Below are 18,144 nucleotides of genomic sequence, written 5' to 3' on the forward strand. Positions count from 1 at the left end.
TCGCTCAGTGACCAGGAGAGGGCATCTCAAGTCCTAAAACGAGCACCGGCGAGCTCACTATAATCGTACACCAACATCATTCCTGTTGCTATAAGACAACTGATATACTCTAGATGCCACGGTCAACGGGTCTAATCCACAGCAGACTGCGCCCAGTCCCGTTCTTTTCCACATTTGACTCGGGATTCATTCAACTTGACGCATTTCGGACCACAAGTATTCCTCTCAAATTTCTTCACTTGATCGGTTGCCAATGTCTTTTATGCCAGTGTTTTTGATACCAATGAAATTCAACAATTGGCGACTCCGGATGCGTCTTTAAAATCTATTTTACAACCAACTAAACAAGAGGTAAATAATTATCGTCAGGCTATGAGCTTGAGTGCGTCCGTCCAAGGGCTTTTGTTGGATCGCAGCCTGAAATATGCATAATCAGGCTCATGTTGTTCGGTAACGTAGGAAACTACAGTCAAGGGTTGGTTCACACCTTCAGGAGCTCCTCGCATCTCCGACAGGTGTGCGTGCGGCTGTGCGCAAAGCGGCTCTGGCCACGGCGCAAAGTGCGTATTTTCCGTGTAGCTGGGCGTCCTGGGTACGTGTCCAACTATTTGGACTAAACGCGGAGTGCGTCTAACATGTGGACCTGGGACGCATGCAACAGAGAGCCCTAAACATGAGGAGGAGCCGACACCGCGCAAATATGGGTATGTACATACTGTTCCGCAGGCTACTAAGCCTACATTTCTGCACAGTCCTTGTCGTTTGCCTAATTACTAACCACTTAAAGCCAATGCTGCTGGTTTCTTTGCACCCTGCAGCTTATGAATGATGACTGCAGGCTGTGAGATCTGGCGGGGATTTTTCTTTCACCAACTATTTGACAGATCGTGCCTGGTGCATTTGGTTATCAATCACTGTTCCCATGTCCCAAGAATATTTGTTTGACAGTGATAATGGATGTAGAGCTGTATTCAGTCTGAACACAGAATTGCATTGAACACAGGAATGCAAATTAAGTGGGCTGCCTAGTCTGCAAATAATCCTCTCTGGTTAACAAATGCAATAACCTTAGAACACAGTCAGAATTACTGCATTTGCTTCCCTGATACAGTTGAATACTTCTATTCTGTGCTGTCCTGTTCTGTTCTGTTCTGTTCTGTTCTGTTCTATTCTATTGCATCTATATTTCCTATGCTATTCTAGCCTATCTTTGGCCCGTGTTCTTTCCTCTTTCCTGAGTCTATCACTTTTCTGTGTTTCTGCAGGACTCCCTGTGCTTTTCAAATGGCTTGTATTCACAGCATTGGTGCCCGCCTGGCTGGTTGCTGCTCCGAGCGGCATCCGGGAGCGTCCCTGCCCCCAGAGCTGTAGATGTGATGGGAAAATAATATACTGTGAATCCAATGCCTTCCGTGACGTGCCGAGCAATGTGTCTGTAGGAACGCAGGGCCTCTCCCTGCGTTACAACAGCCTGGTGAACCTCAGAGCACGGCAGTTCTCAGGCCTGAGTCAACTGGTTTGGCTGTACCTCGACCACAACTACATTAACGCTGTGGACGGCCAAGCTTTCCATGGGATCCGGAGGCTAAAAGAACTGATTCTCAGCTCTAACAAGATCACACAGCTAAGAAACAACACTTTCCACGATGTCCCGAATTTGCGTAACCTTGACCTTTCCTACAATAAATTGCAGGCTCTCCAGCCTAGCCAATTCCAGGGTCTGCGGAAATTACTTAGTCTACACTTGAGGTCAAATTCCTTAAAAACTGTCCCAATGCGAATTTTCCTGGACTGCCGCAACTTGGAATTTCTTGATATTGGCTATAATAGGCTGAGGAGCCTCACACGTAACGCCTTCGCCGGACTCCTTAAGCTCATCGAGCTTCATTTGGAGCACAACCAGTTTTCGAAGATAAATTTCGCTCACTTCCCCCGCCTGACTAACCTGAGAGCGCTCTATTTGCAGTGGAACCGTATCAAATCTATAACCCAGGGCCTGCCATGGATGTGGACGTCCTTGCAAAAGCTGGACCTCTCAGGAAATGAGCTCCAAGTGCTGGATGCCAGTACATTCCAATGCCTCCCCAATCTGCAGACTCTGAACCTGGACTCCAACAAGCTCACCAATGTCTCTCAGCAGACAGTGGAAGCTTGGATCTCCCTCACCACCATCAGTCTGGCTGGTAATGTGTGGTACTGTAACCCGAGCATGTGTCCCCTGGTGGCCTGGCTGAGGGCCTTCAAAGGTAACAAGGAGTCCACTATGATTTGTGCGGGCCCTAAGGAGGCACAAGGAGAGAAAGTCAATGACGTGGTGGAGACTCTTAATATCTGTGCAGCAACACCTGCCCCCGCTGCCTCGACTACGTCTGCTGTCACTTCCCCGTCTCAACCTGAGCTGCCGCCTCTTCCCACACAGTCTGTGGTGGATAAGAAGCTGATCTGGAACAGGACGGTCTCCCCCACTCCCTCTGAGGTCTCCCCCACCATCCCATTGCCAGACACTGAGTATGTGTCCTTCCATAAGATCATAGCCGGTAGCGTGGCCCTCCTCTTATCTGTGGCTATAATTCTGCTGGTTATCTATGTGTCATGGAAGCGCTATCCCAGCAGTATCAAACAGCTTCAGCAGCGCTCCATGGTTAAAAAGCGCCAGAAAAAGGCGCGGGAGACTGAGCGCTCCCTTAACTCACCACTGCAAGAGTACTATGTGGACTACAAGCCTACACACTCAGAGACTATGGATGTGCTGGTTAATGGGACAGGACCCTACACATACACCATCTCAGGCTCCAGAGAATGCGAGGTATGACCGTTGCCCTCCAAAAATCCATTTCCACTGCGAGGCACGAGAGGTAAATTTTCTAATAATATGCGGAGAAAAAATATGTTTTTTTCTCCTCTGGTCTTGTCTGTTGTGGGATCAGGAGGTGATGGTCAGTGCATGGTGACTTGTATTGTGCTGGGTTTGTTCAATTCCATACGATTACCCAGCTGCTGTTCTCAATCATGTAGTTTTATAGTGATATAGTGAGAATACGATTCCCATTAGCTGAAACTGCAGTAACAGCACACCTTTCTGGGTTCCAGTCACAAAGATGAAGTGCAAAACTTACATCAGATACATTATATATAAAATATGCCCATCTTTCATTCCTGCCATCCTCAGAGCTCATTGATGGATCTATGCATTTTCAGTCAGACAGTTACTTATTCACAAATGGCTTGCTGTCCAGAATGGAATGATAAAAATTTATTGGATCAAGTCACTGTGCAGGTGGTCTCTCCTATCCTGTGTGTTTGCTACAACAGCAGTGCTTCATCTGTGGCAAATACATGAGTCATGTGAGACTTGATATTTGTTTTGCTCCTGTATAATCTATGTAATTATTTGCAGTCATTCTCACTGATCATATATGTCTCCCTCTCTCTTTCTGCCTGTAGCCATAGAGTACTTAAGTTTTTATTCATTAGTTTAATTTACAAGGTTCAAACAGTCAGCACAGCCTGAATATCGTCGTAAAGGCCTGGGGCCAAATAAGAGATAAATTATGCATTTGGCCTTGATTTCCATTTTGCTTTTGTATACTACTGCAATAACACAATCGTGTTCAAATTGCATTATGCTATTTTGCTTAATCTCAGAAGTAACTCTTATGCAAACTTCTCATCCTAAAGTGTGCAAATTGAAATTCTTGTCCTGAAGCTCCTCTACATGACTGACTCTGAACCACTGTACGGCACCAAGGGATTGAGACAGAAAGTCTTGACAGAAAGACTAATCAATTTGCTCATGCTTAATTAGGCACTTTTTTTTTGCCTGTGTACTCTTTTTTTCCTAATGCTATGCATCTATCTTCCCCTGTCCAGCAGCTTTTTTCATTTGGCAGTATAGTAAAGTGTGATTAACAGGACATGCTGTGCTGGGAAAGACGTAGTGTCACTAGAATCTTTGCTGCACCTTTGTCTCAAGGCTCCTTTTGTCGAACTAACCAGACATGCCGTGGAATACAGGAGACATCTTTCTCCTCCATTGTACCTGTCAGCACAGCTCAGACAAGACGTTTTATCTCACACTGACACACAGCTCATTTCCTATATTCCACGTGGACGCTATAAATCATTTTGTGAAATATGTTTTTAAGACGTCGGTGGCAGCTTGTGTACTGGAATGCACTGTAGCACCGCTGACTTTCTCGCTGTGTTCTCCACTGAAGCCAGTGGAGGGGCAAGCGCAAATATGTTTCACTGTTTTCAGTAATGTCAGATAATATGAAGTACACAGGTAGCTAAATCAGCTCTTTGTCAGAATATCTGTGGCAGAGCATTTCTCAAATACAAGGGAAGCTTGAGGTGAGACGGTCGGCTTATCAATCTTGTAGCTTTCATGTGAGAATGTGGCGTGGGAGCATTAAATGGCAGACCTAATGGGGCTTCTGCTAGCTAGAATAACTAATAGCCCATCAGAGGTAAGGAGCCGAGACTTCCCTCAGCTTTGTTATTCCTTGCCCTCTACAGCTCAGGGGAGCAGCCTGAGCTGTTAAAAATGTAATAGGATTTTTTTTTGTATGTGTGTTACATTTCGTGCCAAACACCGCAATGCAAAGTAAGAACACATAGTACAACAGGAGACATATCTTCATAGAATAAGCGATTTAATGACTCTGTAAACCACTATCCGTGTTTATGGGTGCATTTAGGTTAGAATGGTGCATTTACACTTTCAAAACTGTTTCAAACTGCTGCATCTTTCAATAGCATCTAAATTGTCCTGATCAGACAGAGTGTTCTGTTACTCAGGCATGTAACTAAATGCGTCAAAATTCAGCATGTTGCAGTACAAAAAAGGGCCCATGCTGTGTGATGATGTTGTCTAGAGCTATTTGCATCACAATACAGGCAGTGCAGCACATTCTTCTCTGATATATATGAAGGCAGTTCAGTTTTATTGGATGGCACACAGTGGAGAGTGTCAAGAAAGATGAAAGTGAGAGAGATGGCATATCCGAAAAAGGCTGCTCCAGGGGTTCAAACCCACAATGTCACAAGCACATTGTACAGTATCCGCCTTAACCCACTGATCCCCCAGCACATTATTTGAGCTATTCAAGATAGCAAGCACTTAAGCTATTAGCTTCATTTTCAATCAGGAGAATGAGCTTTGCAATTGAAGCCTGTTATCTTTTGCACATGCCCGGGCCAACAGACTTGGAGTTAAATTGTTTCTGTAGATTTCTTCCAGCACAGCTCAGCTGGTTGGGTTCGAGACTGCAAGCTAAACCGGTTGAATGTAAATTGTGATGAACACTTTGCACTGTGCAGTTCCATGGTCTTCCTTGGGCTTCGGTCTGCGGCACATGGTTCCAAAAAAATGCTCGCTCCCTTGTATGCCATCCACTTCTCTACTCATAGAGCAGCTGCAGTAGTTGCTGTCCACCCACAGAACAGCCGCTGCAAAGTTAGTTCAGAAAATATCAAAATGAAAATCCCATCATCTCAGCCAAAGGCGGTTCTTGTACTTGGGTAGAATTTGCTAGCATTAACAAGGTGAGGAGATCCTGCCCATAGAAAATTATAGTGGGCAGCAAGAGGGCAGAAGAAACGAGGAGACAGGGAGATCTGCAACTACTGGCACCTCTGGGTGACTGATGCAAATACCTTCTGAAATACAGACTATACAGCAGAGGTTTACTTTGACTCACTTTCCACCAAGCTGAAAGAGTTGAGAGCATTTTGACCTTAAGACTCTGAAGAGCAAGCTAGTTTTTAAACTAATTTAAGTCAGCACTAGCCCAAAACATGTGCCCAAGTTGTTTTCATCTTTTCATACATTTGCACTTAGAATGTGAGACCCCATGTCCCCATCCTGGCTATATTAAAAACTGCTGGCCCTTATAAGTATTTGCCTAGGACCAATATTGCAGCTGTGGGCGCATTTCATTCAGCAAACATTTGTCTAATTCCTAGGCGCTGTAGTATGAGCCTTGTCTTCAAGACATAAAGATGATCAGCAATCCAAAACTACTGCCAGCTGCCAAATAGATGCCAGCTTGTCCTTCATCTGTTTAGTACATGAGTTTAATTTATTACAGTGTTTGTTGTTCACTTGGGAAATAAAGGTGAGCTAGCCACATAATTAGCATATATGATTTTACTGTTTTCATTTCACAGGCTTGATGGAAAGACTGAAAGAGCAACTAGACAGACAGATTTTACCAAGACTCACCAGAACAACAAACAATTGAAGACAAAGAGCAAAGAAAAAAACAAAACAAAAAAACATGAAAAATAGAAAAGCAAATTGACAAAAATCTATATTTCTTCCTATTTTCATTTTCCTTGATCTCCCTCCCTGTCTGGTCTGGCGACCTGGCACCTCACATATCCCATTGCTTTCTTATGTAACACATTCACACACAGCCTTTGCCCATAGCTACCAATTAATAAGAAAAAAGAACATAGGTTATTCACTGCAAGCAAGACCGCAGGGCCACAATCCATGGAGAGGAAGACGATTAGCGGCAGAACTAGTTTATTTTTATCATAACTGATGATTTTGTGAAAACCGGGCTTTGGTCAACTTGACTCAAACTCGACTGCAGCAAATGAGCAGGAAACCAACTGCCTTTGAAGTGAATTGGCTACTGCCTTAAAACTTGAAATAATGAAGGGAGAAGTGAGGAAAAGTTATCTGACTGCTTTTTCTAGTGGCTGCTATATTATTTTTTAGTGTTGAGATGTAGCACTTGCTGTTTTTAAGTGGTAATATAAAAAAAAACTTTCAATAGACTTCTGTATATGATCAACCACACCTCATTAGCTCAAGGTGCTATGCTACGCTAGGGACCTGTTCCAAGGTGATATATATATATATATATATATATATATATATATATATATATATATATATATATATATGTATATATACATACATATATATATATATAAATAGTTTTGGAAGTTTTTCTCTTTTATTTTGAGATGTTTTTTTTTTTTTTTTACTATTTTACTGCAGTCAAGCCAAATTAATTGCTCATCAAAACAACAGGTCCAATATAGTTCAGTGAACTATTATTTTAGTTGTTCAAGAGTATAATTCCTATTTTGACATAACTGTCAATAAGATCAACTCCTTCAGCATTCACTTAATGAAGACCGGCTGAAAATGGTTTCTTGATATAAAGGACTTGAATTCTGACATCTATTTGCACTAAGAAACAAACTTTCATAGAGTTGTCATTTCTAAAACAGGTGATGTTTCAAAGTTGATTTTTTTAAGCGTAGAATTTGCACAGATGAATTAGATGTTACATAGCTGATATTTATATACTGCCTGTCATTCCCATCATGACTGTGATCCAAGATGAGTTAAATGCGCAATGGCTTGTCATTACCACAAATGCAGATGGCGATATTCTGACTTCAGACCTGTCTTTGGTATTAAACACCTCTCAGGCTGCTGTGTGAGATTTCCCCAAAATAAACGTGTCCTGAGATGTTTATATTTCAGACTTTTGACAGAAGCTCTTTTTAGAGGTGTTATATCTGCTCTTGAGAGGAGGTGGAATAAAATCTACAAACTTAGCATAATTATGAAGAAATGCACACAAGAGTTCTGTGCAGTACCAGACCGCAGTCTAAAATGGCTCGTTCATATGAATATGGCTGGTTGTTTCATAATAATTAAGAAATTACCAATTTGTCTTTCATTCAATTGATATTTTAGGATTTTATTATTCTTATTATGATTCGCAATGACACATGCCCAGCCGACTGATGTTCATCCTCCACGCTTCAGCACAGACAGCATTGAATTTCACTCTGGGTTAGATGTACTTATTTACATAGAAAATGAACTGATGTCTATAAGCTATGACTAAGCCTAAGGCTGTCCAGGCAAGTGATAGTCAGAGGGAGTTCACTGAAGATGGCATTGGATGGTGAGAAAAGCAGAAATTAAAATCATTATGCTGTTAATCTCCAAATTAGCATTCTAAAACAAGGTCAGCATTGATTGACAATGTCATCAATGTTTCTCTCATATGCAATTTATGTCAGACGATAACCTAGTCCTTCACTTACACCCAAAATCAAATTAACTTGCCTGTTATTGCATAAAAATGAAACAAGTCAAGTGGGTCCATACATAGGCATATACCGTTTAACAAAGAACCCTATAGCCTAAATTATGGTATGGAATTGAGGCAGTATAGAAAACACAACCCGATTCTGGTGAAAATTAAATAGACTACAGTCATAAATTTAAAATGCCCTTTAAAAAGTACCAGGCTTTAATCGTTTTTAGCCGATTTGCCATTACTTGAACAAAATGGTCTTGAATATAAAAAGAGAAGATTTGTCACTTAAAAAGAATAGTTCATGTCACATAAAAATAAGCAAGTAGGCTTATTTGTGGCTGCAATATGGCTGGATCATTGGAGTTTCTGTGATATGAGAGGATGGACTATTTTAAAACAGCTGATTCCAATATTTGGGATGCCCGAAATAAGAGTTCAGCACCTGTGCAGCTCAAGTCCAAATACAAAGAGCTTTGACTGTCTATTTCCAGTGTTATTTGAGCAATTTATGCGTAGCCTAAAGGAAAATCCATTCTATAACACTGTAACACTGTTAAAAAAAAAACAGCTATGATGATGATTGGTTTTGTTGTTTGGTTGTATATTTTTCTTATTCCAGTGCATACCGACTCTTCACCGACAGTAGTCTCAATAGACCAGAATGCAATGCAGCCACAAGACGAAATCATCATTCATCTCTCCACTTACATGCATAACCCACAGCTGAATGCAACAAGTTCACGCCTGCTCTCTGGGGGTTGTTGAAAAGCATTCTGGGAAATGTAGGAGATCACTAACTGAAGTAGAAATAGACAAGTCGAGTTGAGGGAAGATAAATGATTTCACTTGATCAAAAAATAAGAAAATGGATAACAGTGTAAGAGTATTGGAGGATGGATTTTTCCATTAAGTCTGAACTGGAGCTGAGGAGCAAAAGAACTAGTTTAAATGTGGGATCAGCACAAATGCTTGGGGAGTCCAGGGGAATGCTTCCCTGGACGGTTTGGAGAAATCCTGTAAATACTTGTTTGTAATAACTTTACAAAATCTTAATGATATATTAATTTTAATCCTATATTATTAAGGCTACAGATATCTCTTGGTCAGTAATTCCAAAGTCTATCAGACACGTCCCCCTTGGTTTTTAGGGATCATATGGCCTTGATTCCTATACTGTTGTGCTTCAGTTTAAGCTTCTGTGTGTTCAATCAGTGACACCTCTTCTTTAATAGGGCTTGACAGCTTATTTACCACTTTCAGGAAGTACAGACAGAGCAAACAATATAACTTGCGAAAATATTTGGGCATAACATTTTATGCTGCTTTACAGTCACAGCAGCAACATTAATTTTTCAGCTCCAGGCAATTAGTGCCTACTTAGTTGTTCATTTTGTTATGATTCATTTAATTATGGGTATTAAGTCTATTTGACCGAGATACTGTAGATCTTGTCTACTGTGTCGCGTTCATTCACTGAAAAGGAAACAGAGTGATACAAAAAAGGAATGAAATGTTGACTTGGCACATTACTACATGCCATAGAAAGTTGTTGGACCGTTAATTTCATCTGTGCACAGGAATGGGGCTCTTCCACGGCACACTTACCTGTTGGCTGATTCATTCATTTTTTGTTCCAGTGTGAGGAATTTTGATATAATATTGTATTTTACCCCATGAATCACATTGCGATATCCCCGGAAAGTAAAACGCCTTCATCTATATGAGTTCTCAGTCTGTGTTTTTGTTGCTGTCTGATGGGAAGCAATGGTGAGTGAGTCAGTGAAGGGAGAATGATACAGCGTCTCTGCCAGCTTCTTCTCTTTGCCTTATCCGCTCGGAGGATGAGTTGGTGTGAAGATCCTCTCAGGCAGCTGCATGCGTGGGGTGAGATTCCCCCCCCCCCCCCCCCCCCCCCAAAAAAAAAAAAAGCCTAACCTGAGATGTTTCTCATTCAGACTTTCGACAGAAGTTCTTTTTGGATGTGCAATATCTGTAGGCATTGCGATCTGTAGTAGACTCTGTGATCTGTAGTTTTACGTAACTTATAAAATTGGTGGGCTGAAATCTTGCACACCTATGTAGTTCTTTTTATTCTTCCGCAACATTTTGGACTTGCATAACTTCAACATACTTTAAGATATCAGCTCCATTCAAACTTTAGATTGTGCAGCTAATTGTGGAGGGGCCAAAGCAATTATGACAGTAATATTCCAGATGGTGGCGCTGTAGCCACCGGTCAACAGTAAAAGACTGGGTCAGGCTAGAGACATGAAACTTTGCACACACATCCAGCTATTGTTGTTCTACAACTTTGCCTCTTGGACCATCATGGTCCACCATTTTAATTTTTTTTTCTTTTCGTTTTTTTTATAGAAGGCTTCTTCAAGCCTAAGACTGAAGTACACAGTAATGTAACAGATTTTTTTTTATATCTTTGACTGTTCTTAACCAATAGAGTTGCTAGCATTTGTGGCACATCACAAAATGGGTCAAAACTTGATGGTACTTTGTCCAATCATCATGAAACTTGGTACACATGTAAAAGAGTGTTCTATAAGCCACAAATGCCAAAACATGATCTCTCCAAATCTGGTCGACCAAATGTTCTGAAATGTGGTGTATGTGGTCGAGGGCCAAGTTTTTGTCTATATACCAAATTTGGCTGTGATTGCTCAATGTGGGCGTGGCTTATCAGATAGAAAATAAATACGCAGATACAATTTATGTTGTCAGTTAACTGGTGTCTATTTGTTTATATGTGTGTGTGTGTGTGTGTGTACATTTTTAGGTATATAAGCATGTGTGTCAGGTTGTAGCATGTAGGTATATAATTAGGCGATCATGTGTATAGATTTGGACTGACGTATATGTATGTTTGTATTTACTGATGCAACAATCCATGTGCTTTCAGCCCACACAGTGGGCTGTGAAACTGTATTGTTTGGTTTCTATTGAGATCTGCAGCATGCGGGGTATGAACCAAAACAAAGATATTTGTGAAAAGACAAAACCTCTTAAAAAGAACAGAGACTCACTCTTCAAAAGCGACAAACTTTTAATCTAAATCGAATCGTTAAATTTGAATCATTCCACACCCTTCGCCTAGCAATCTGAGCAAATAGACTCAAGGAATGAAATGTTGTCGCTGTCACACATCACTTCTGTGTGAATATGGCAGTGTGTGCGCTAGAGATGTTTGGATATTTGTTGCCGTATCATTTGTTGTGACATGTATTGTTCACAGGTGGAGGCAGAGGAGGAAATCACCCCTGCATTTCTGCTCTGGGTGCCAATGTATCCCTTTTATATTGAACAAATGGGTCAGTCCTTTGTTTCTGCAGAGTATTTTTACTTGCCCTATCTGAAAGGCGTGTAATGCGTTCTGATCATAGGGGTGTTTCAGTACTCAAAATTTTAAATGCTTTCCAGCTTTGACTGAGTAGACATCAGCCAAATATTATTAAACACATTTAACATTTCTCTCACAATGCAACATGGTAGTGAATTTGACCATTCACGTAAAACAGTAGCAGCATGCCACTAGACACACAACAGCCGTTGGACTTCACAGAGATTTGATGAATGTAGCATGTTGAAATTTGCAGTGTACAGTATCTACAGCATGTGGTGCAGACAGTATACTGTTAGGATTGGATGTGCACTGAACAGATTTCAGACAGAACTTGGAATATAAAAATAAAATAGATAGATAGATAGATAGATAGATAGATAGATAGATAGATAGACTGACAATTTAATCTTGGCAGATAGACAAGATTAATGTAGACCCTGATTCTGAGATTAAGTTATGATCTTATCATTTAAGAGGATTTTTTTTCTCACCATCAGAATGTTCACAGTGTTGCCATTGATGATGCAACCATAGTAATATTGTCAATGAGACAGATTTCAAATGGAGGAGCAGAATCTTATCACTTACACATTTCGAAAACTTCACGTTTCTTAAAATGTGATTTGAAATGTGAGTGATTTGATGCTTAGTAGCTTGACTTTTCTACAGTGCTGCACACGTTTTAAGGTTTTTGTCAACCGATGCAAAATGCTATCATTTCACCTCACCACATTAATGTGATTTTCGTGTGTTTGATGTTATCCTGCTCAAATGTAGCAGCGGGAGTTGCAAACACACGAGTGAATGGAAGGAAATTGGAACAAAGTGGAGAGAGATCAATATTGCATGTTCTGCAAAGCGTTCTTACCACAGATAAATCAGTGGGTGAGATTATCCTTGGAGCCAAGAAGAGAGGCATTTCATCAATTGGAGATCAGGACTTTGTATTGATCGCCCGGCCCATGCATGTTTGACATCACTGGAACCTCCCTGTTTTTGGCGACTCTTGGAACTTAGTCAATCCCCATCTCCATAGAGCGTAGAAGAGTGAGCTTGCTGCGGTGGCATTGTGCAGAGCTGGGAGGTCACGTGGCTCCAGAAGTGCTTTTCTCATTTTTTCCACCCACCTGTCAAAACATTTTTTCTTTTAGCAATTATTTAACTGTGTTGCACAGACACTGTCCTCTACAGCAATGGATTTTTCAAACATTTTTTGTTGGGACGCATATTTTCAAAAGAGTCTTTCTTTTGACCCAAAACTGTTTTTGCGATGTGCTATCTAAGCTAATCAATCAAAATTGACCACTTTTAGACTACAAACCTAGTGCACAGTATGTTATACAGCCTGCTTTAGATTGCAGGTTCTCAGGAAGGATATAATGGAATCAATGTGTATGATGGGAGCTATTTTACCTGCAGGACATTTTATTGCCCACAATGCATTTTTAGTGGTTGTGTTTTGCCAACCAGATTGTGTCTATGAAAGCACTGTAGCACTATAATAGCACTATAGCACTTTGTAACACATCTCTTTATACTCTAACTTGGGATGACATCTCTGTGCCACTGCACACTTGAAGTTGTCAAGGAAGAGCCTCATGCATTGAGATGTCTCAAGTGAGCAGAAAACAAGGCTACTGATATGAATAGTTATGTGCAGCAGCATTTAGTTGAATATGCATCACGTCAACCCACAAGTCAGAGAGATACAGACTCACACATGCTGCTGTAGTCTTGCATGCCTTGACTTCTCTCGACAGCTTGTTTTAGCACCAAATAAGTACGTACACACACACGCACACACACGCACACACACACAACAATTCATTATCAGTAGCCTTCGTCTGAGTTAGTCGGGGAGTTGTGGGGAGCGGACATTGTGGCAGGTACTTCAAATTACAAAGTGAGGAAAGAAAGGCTTTTTCTTTCATTGTGGAAGTAACAGTTTCCCTGGGTTGAAAATGATGAATCAATTCTGTATCATTTGTACCGTTTGTCAGCAATTTCCGAGTAAGGCAGCTCGAGCTGGCTCACTTTTTTGAAGGAATTGACAATTACTGCAAACAGACACTTGTAGCCCACAACAAGGGCCAGCAGCAACTAGCTTGTATGTTGGCAAAACGGCTAGCTGACACCCCCTCATCATGTCTCATTAATGTGTTGGAAAGATGCTAAATGGAGAGATTTATCAGTGTCATGAATTTCCCCTCTGGTTTACTGTAGGTTTGTGTTACTGCTGCTGCTCTATTATTTTGATTTTGTCCTGCTGGGCCAGTAAAACAATACTAGGGGCAAGCAGAACTCTGACTTACAGGCTCTATTGTTGTGAATCAATGGTGCATGGTGCAAAGCGCAGTTAAAGGTGCATGGCGCAAGCGGCGACTCGAATTTTTGGTAATTTCATGGCCAGAGGTGCGTGGCACACCTGCGGTGCAGTTGTAAACGGGTTTGGAATACATTATCAGTAGGTGCGGTGGGCCTGACTTCAATCATGATCAATCAAATCACCTCTTTTCCCTCCCTTTAAAAGGAGTGCACTCTGCACCACTGCACTCTGACAATTTGGTGATAGTGAGAACAGTCTGGAGTGGTTCCTCCCAGGGGCGTGTCTAGGGGGTGGCCAGGGCCACCCCAGAAATCTGATTGGCCACCCCAGGTGCCACCCCAAAATCCTGAGTTATAATTGGCTGATGGCCATGTTAGAGGTGGGACCATCAAGCAAGTGCATTTCTGCATTCGGTGTAGAAAAATGCAGCACGCACCTGAAGATAAAAACCAAGAGGTAATGTTAGTTAGTTAGTTAGCTACATTTTTTTTATATGCATACAGTTGACAGTGATGCCTGATAATTCTGGTTGTTTTCAACCTGGGCCTTGTATGGAAGAGGATTAGGGCCACATATGAAAAATGTATTTGAGTTCTGAGATTAATCTCAGATTTCTGAGAAAGTCAGAATTCTGAATTTAATGTCAGAATTCTGAGAAAAAAAGATAGAATTCTGAGTTTAAAGTCAGAATTCTGACTCAGAATTCGTAATTCTGGCCTGGGACCTGCCTACATCCTTCCTAAACGCTGCACAGAGTGCCACCCTTGCTTGAGTCTATGCCCCACCTCGGCCACCCCAGTCAAAATGGCCTGGACAGGCCACTGGTTCCTCCACAAGAACTCCTCCCAAGAGGAAACTGATATCCTTGTGCAGGAGGTGCTGAATCACCACAAGACAATATACGTGACCATAAAGACGCCGCCGAGGGCATATGATGTTAAAATAGCTTGGGAGGAGGAGTTGGCCTGATAAGGTAGATTTCCAAATGTAGATTACTGTAACACACTAAACTGTCTGAATTCAGCCTAGTCTCCACGCCAAAACAGTGAGTTAGTTTGATTTACGCTAATTTAGCAAAACAACCAGTGCTAATGTTAACATGCGACTACTAGCCACTACTAACGCTAGCTTCTACTAGATATGTTAGTTAGTGCCCAAATAAGAAGTGTTTACAACAAGACAGATAGCTGACCAGATGGTTAGCTAGCTAACAAGCTGACATTATCCAAACACAAAATCAATCAGATGTATCAGCGATGAAATTATCAGTTCCCAGTCAAAAACAGCATAGAAATTAACCATGTCCATTCAATTCTGTTGAGACAGCCAAGTTGTACGTTAAGAAACACAATCAGCTCACAGCTCACAGCTACTGTTGGCCAAGAAATAGTAATAATAATGGTAATAATAATAATAATAGGCTACTAAACGAGCACTTATCGAAACAAAGTTACAAAATGCTTCACCGCAAAACAGAGAGGAAAACAATAGAAACAACCAAACCTAACAGTAATAATAAAATAAACAGATGATAAAATAAGTAAAAGCAAGTCTATGTTACTAGGAGTGATTTAAAAAAGAAGACACTGAAGAAGCTTGCCTGATCTCCTCGGGCAGCTTGTTCCACAGTACCGGTGGAATAGAGGGCCTGATCAAATGTTGTTTCCAGCCTGGATTTTGGAATGAGTAACAGCGTCCTGTCAGAGGATCTCAGGCTGTGGTTTGGCTCATAGGGGATTTAAAGTTCAGAGATGAAGCCTTGAAGGTGATCAAATAAAATTGTGAAATCAATTCTAAAATTTACAGGCAACCAGTGTAGTGAGGCTAAAATAGGGCTAATATGGTCTCTTACATTAGTTAGAAACCTATTCTGTAGCCTGGAGAAATAATTCTGACTGAGGCAGGAATAAAGAGAAGTACAGTAGTTTAAATGAAATGATATAAAAAGACTTTATTTTGCTGATGGTTTTCAACTGGAGGCAACTGGACTGTGCAGCTTTCTTAACTTGATCATCAAAGCGCAAGTTTGAATCAAAACTCAGCCCCAGGTTTCTAGCAGCAGGCTTAATATTAGCTGAGAGATTACCAAGGTTAGGCTGCAGCTGATTAATGGAAATGAGAGGGCGAAATAAAACAATCTCATACTATTGTCACTGAGCTGGAGAAAATGTTGACATCTGTAAGGCAGAATATATGTTGGCTCGTCCATAAGGAGGACATATTTTGGGGACAGTGTTCATTGACTTCCATTCATTTTGGATGCTCATTCACTTTCATTCACTAAATCTGTGGCAGTTAGGCTTCCTCTACTTTCTTTACTTCAAAATGGACCGACTGCTGTGTGTTTAGTGCCATTGTTGTTGGCCGCCTGGTTATTATGCCTGTCATATGTTGTGTTGTCAGTTGTAATAACTGTGTTGGAATGATGGGGAGAAATTATATAAAGAGAGATGTGACCGGGGAGTTTATCCACAGTGTTTCTTGGTGTCAGCGATGTTGGGTAGAGTAACGCCGGGTTCAGACCACAAGCGTAAGCGCCGCGAAGCGTCAATTCACGCGTGAGCAGGAGCCTGGCTGTTCACACCAGACGCGCATTTCTCTGCGCCGGTCACCAAGCGATTCTGCTCTACAGGAGGAGAAAACCCCGTGGAAACAGGCTGTAGCTGCTGACACTGTGTACCAACAGCCACCAAAGCTTCATCTGTTCACTGCTGTCCTTGTAGAAACACTGCTGACAGCTCACTGTACTTTTCCACATCTGGGATGAACTTTATATTTTCCATCTTCTTAATTTCCCCCTTTCTTCACAAACTCCCTCATATCAAAGCTGTCACGTTTATTTGTTTGTTTTCTCAGCAAGAGTCGTGACTTGTGATCAGGCAATAATTAGGAAAGCCTAGGGGACCTAGATATCTCTCTTTCCTCCTCTCTCTATCTCTGTCTCTTTAAATAATGACATATAGGCCTAAATAAATTAAGTAGCCTATAAATAAACAAACCTAAACATGTATCCTTGTTTACTTTTGTGGTAACTCAATAACAGACACAATTTTCAAAAGACAAGTGATAATTCAAAACCAGATAGATCATCATCCTACAATGTGTTGCATTTAAAACTTGCATCAGTGCAGATGGATTCATCAACAACAACAGTGAAGACCCTGGTAAGTTGATCATTTAATATATTTGTGATTCTGTGGTGATATAATGGAGATATGACCATCTATAGTGTTTTCTGTGGTGTTTTCCTGTGAAATGCGCGCCGCGGCTCGCGGAGAAAATAGACCAGACGCTGAAACTGGCGCTCCAGATCGCGAGCCGGCCGAGGCGCGGCGCGGCGCACCCGGTCTGAACGGTCAAATCGGTTAACATGGGCGCCGAAAGGAAACTGGCTGCGCTTCGCAGCGCTTACGCTTGCGGTCTGAACCCGGTGTAAGGGTCACATTCTCCTGGAACTTCAACTTTTTTTTAAATATCTTTCCTTTAGTTCATGGTCTCTTGTTGTAGAGTCTGTGAAATGCTTTTCTGGGAGTCAATATGGCAGTGTCAACAAAACACTGACGCCACTGGAAGTCATGGATGAGGCATAGACCTTTCTCTCTGGTATTCAGGCTGTTTAGTTTATGTCAAAGTTACTGCTTGTTATAGTCTATTGGAATGTGCAGGGGTATTTCTTTTTTATATGGGTGATTCATTTACATTTTATTGTAGAGTCTATTGCTTCTGTTGCAGGCATTCTGTTGATTGATCTACCTTGATTGAGCAGGCACAAGAGTTTCTTATGTGAAAAATATGTCTCAAGCTTTTCTGAATACAGGGACAGTTTTTAGTAGTAGCCTTAGTTAAACAGGAGTCTCAAAACATGTAGCGTTTGCAGTTTAAAATGTAACTTTTATTACAAAAACACCAAATCATCCGGTTCACATGACATTCTAGACATGATGCATTATTGGATGATTTCTGCAGTCAACTATATATAGTACTCTGATTAACATCAGTCTTGTTGGCTAAATGGACTGTGACAATGCAAAATATTTTGCTGAGAATGGGGTTTGTAGTCTGATCCCCACTCAAGGTAGAGGCATTGATGCAAAGTGATGCGCCAATCAACTTTAAGGTTCTAAGTTCTAAAGTCTTTACATCTTAGTTGCATTCATTTTATTTGTTAGAATTATTACTTTTACAGTTGTTTTTCAAACCCTAAGCATAGTATAAGTTGAGTAGTGTAAGCTCAATATGAAAATAGGTCTGAATGAAAGATGATATGTCTCTCTCTCTCTCTCTCTCTCTCTCTCTGTTTCTCTTGTTTTCTGGCTTGTTTGCTTGCTTCTTTCTTTCTTTTGTGTGTATGTCTTCTATGATATGGCACTTGGTTGTGTGTGAGTGTG

General features: G+C 41.2%; 1 protein-coding gene across 1 annotated transcript in view; it reads left to right on the forward strand.

Annotated features, from left to right (window-relative positions):
- The first annotated feature begins 673 nt into the window (after window positions 1-673).
- The window catches only part of LOC139656458 (leucine-rich repeat transmembrane neuronal protein 4), a 34,004-nt gene continuing 16,533 nt past the window's right edge, over window positions 674-18,144 (forward strand). The window contains exons 1-2 of the mRNA XM_071534050.1: window positions 674-704; window positions 1,266-2,806. Of these exons, the coding sequence (XP_071390151.1) occupies window positions 674-704; window positions 1,266-2,806 (1,572 nt within the window). The remainder of the gene's footprint in view (window positions 705-1,265; window positions 2,807-18,144) is intronic.

This window comes from Centroberyx affinis, unplaced genomic scaffold (genome assembly GCF_046629955.1).
Source record: "Centroberyx affinis isolate AG114_WGS23_722 - 3 ecotype Tasmania unplaced genomic scaffold, CSIRO-AGI_Caff_v1 ptg000168l_1, whole genome shotgun sequence".
NCBI lineage: Eukaryota > Metazoa > Chordata > Actinopteri > Beryciformes > Berycidae > Centroberyx > Centroberyx affinis.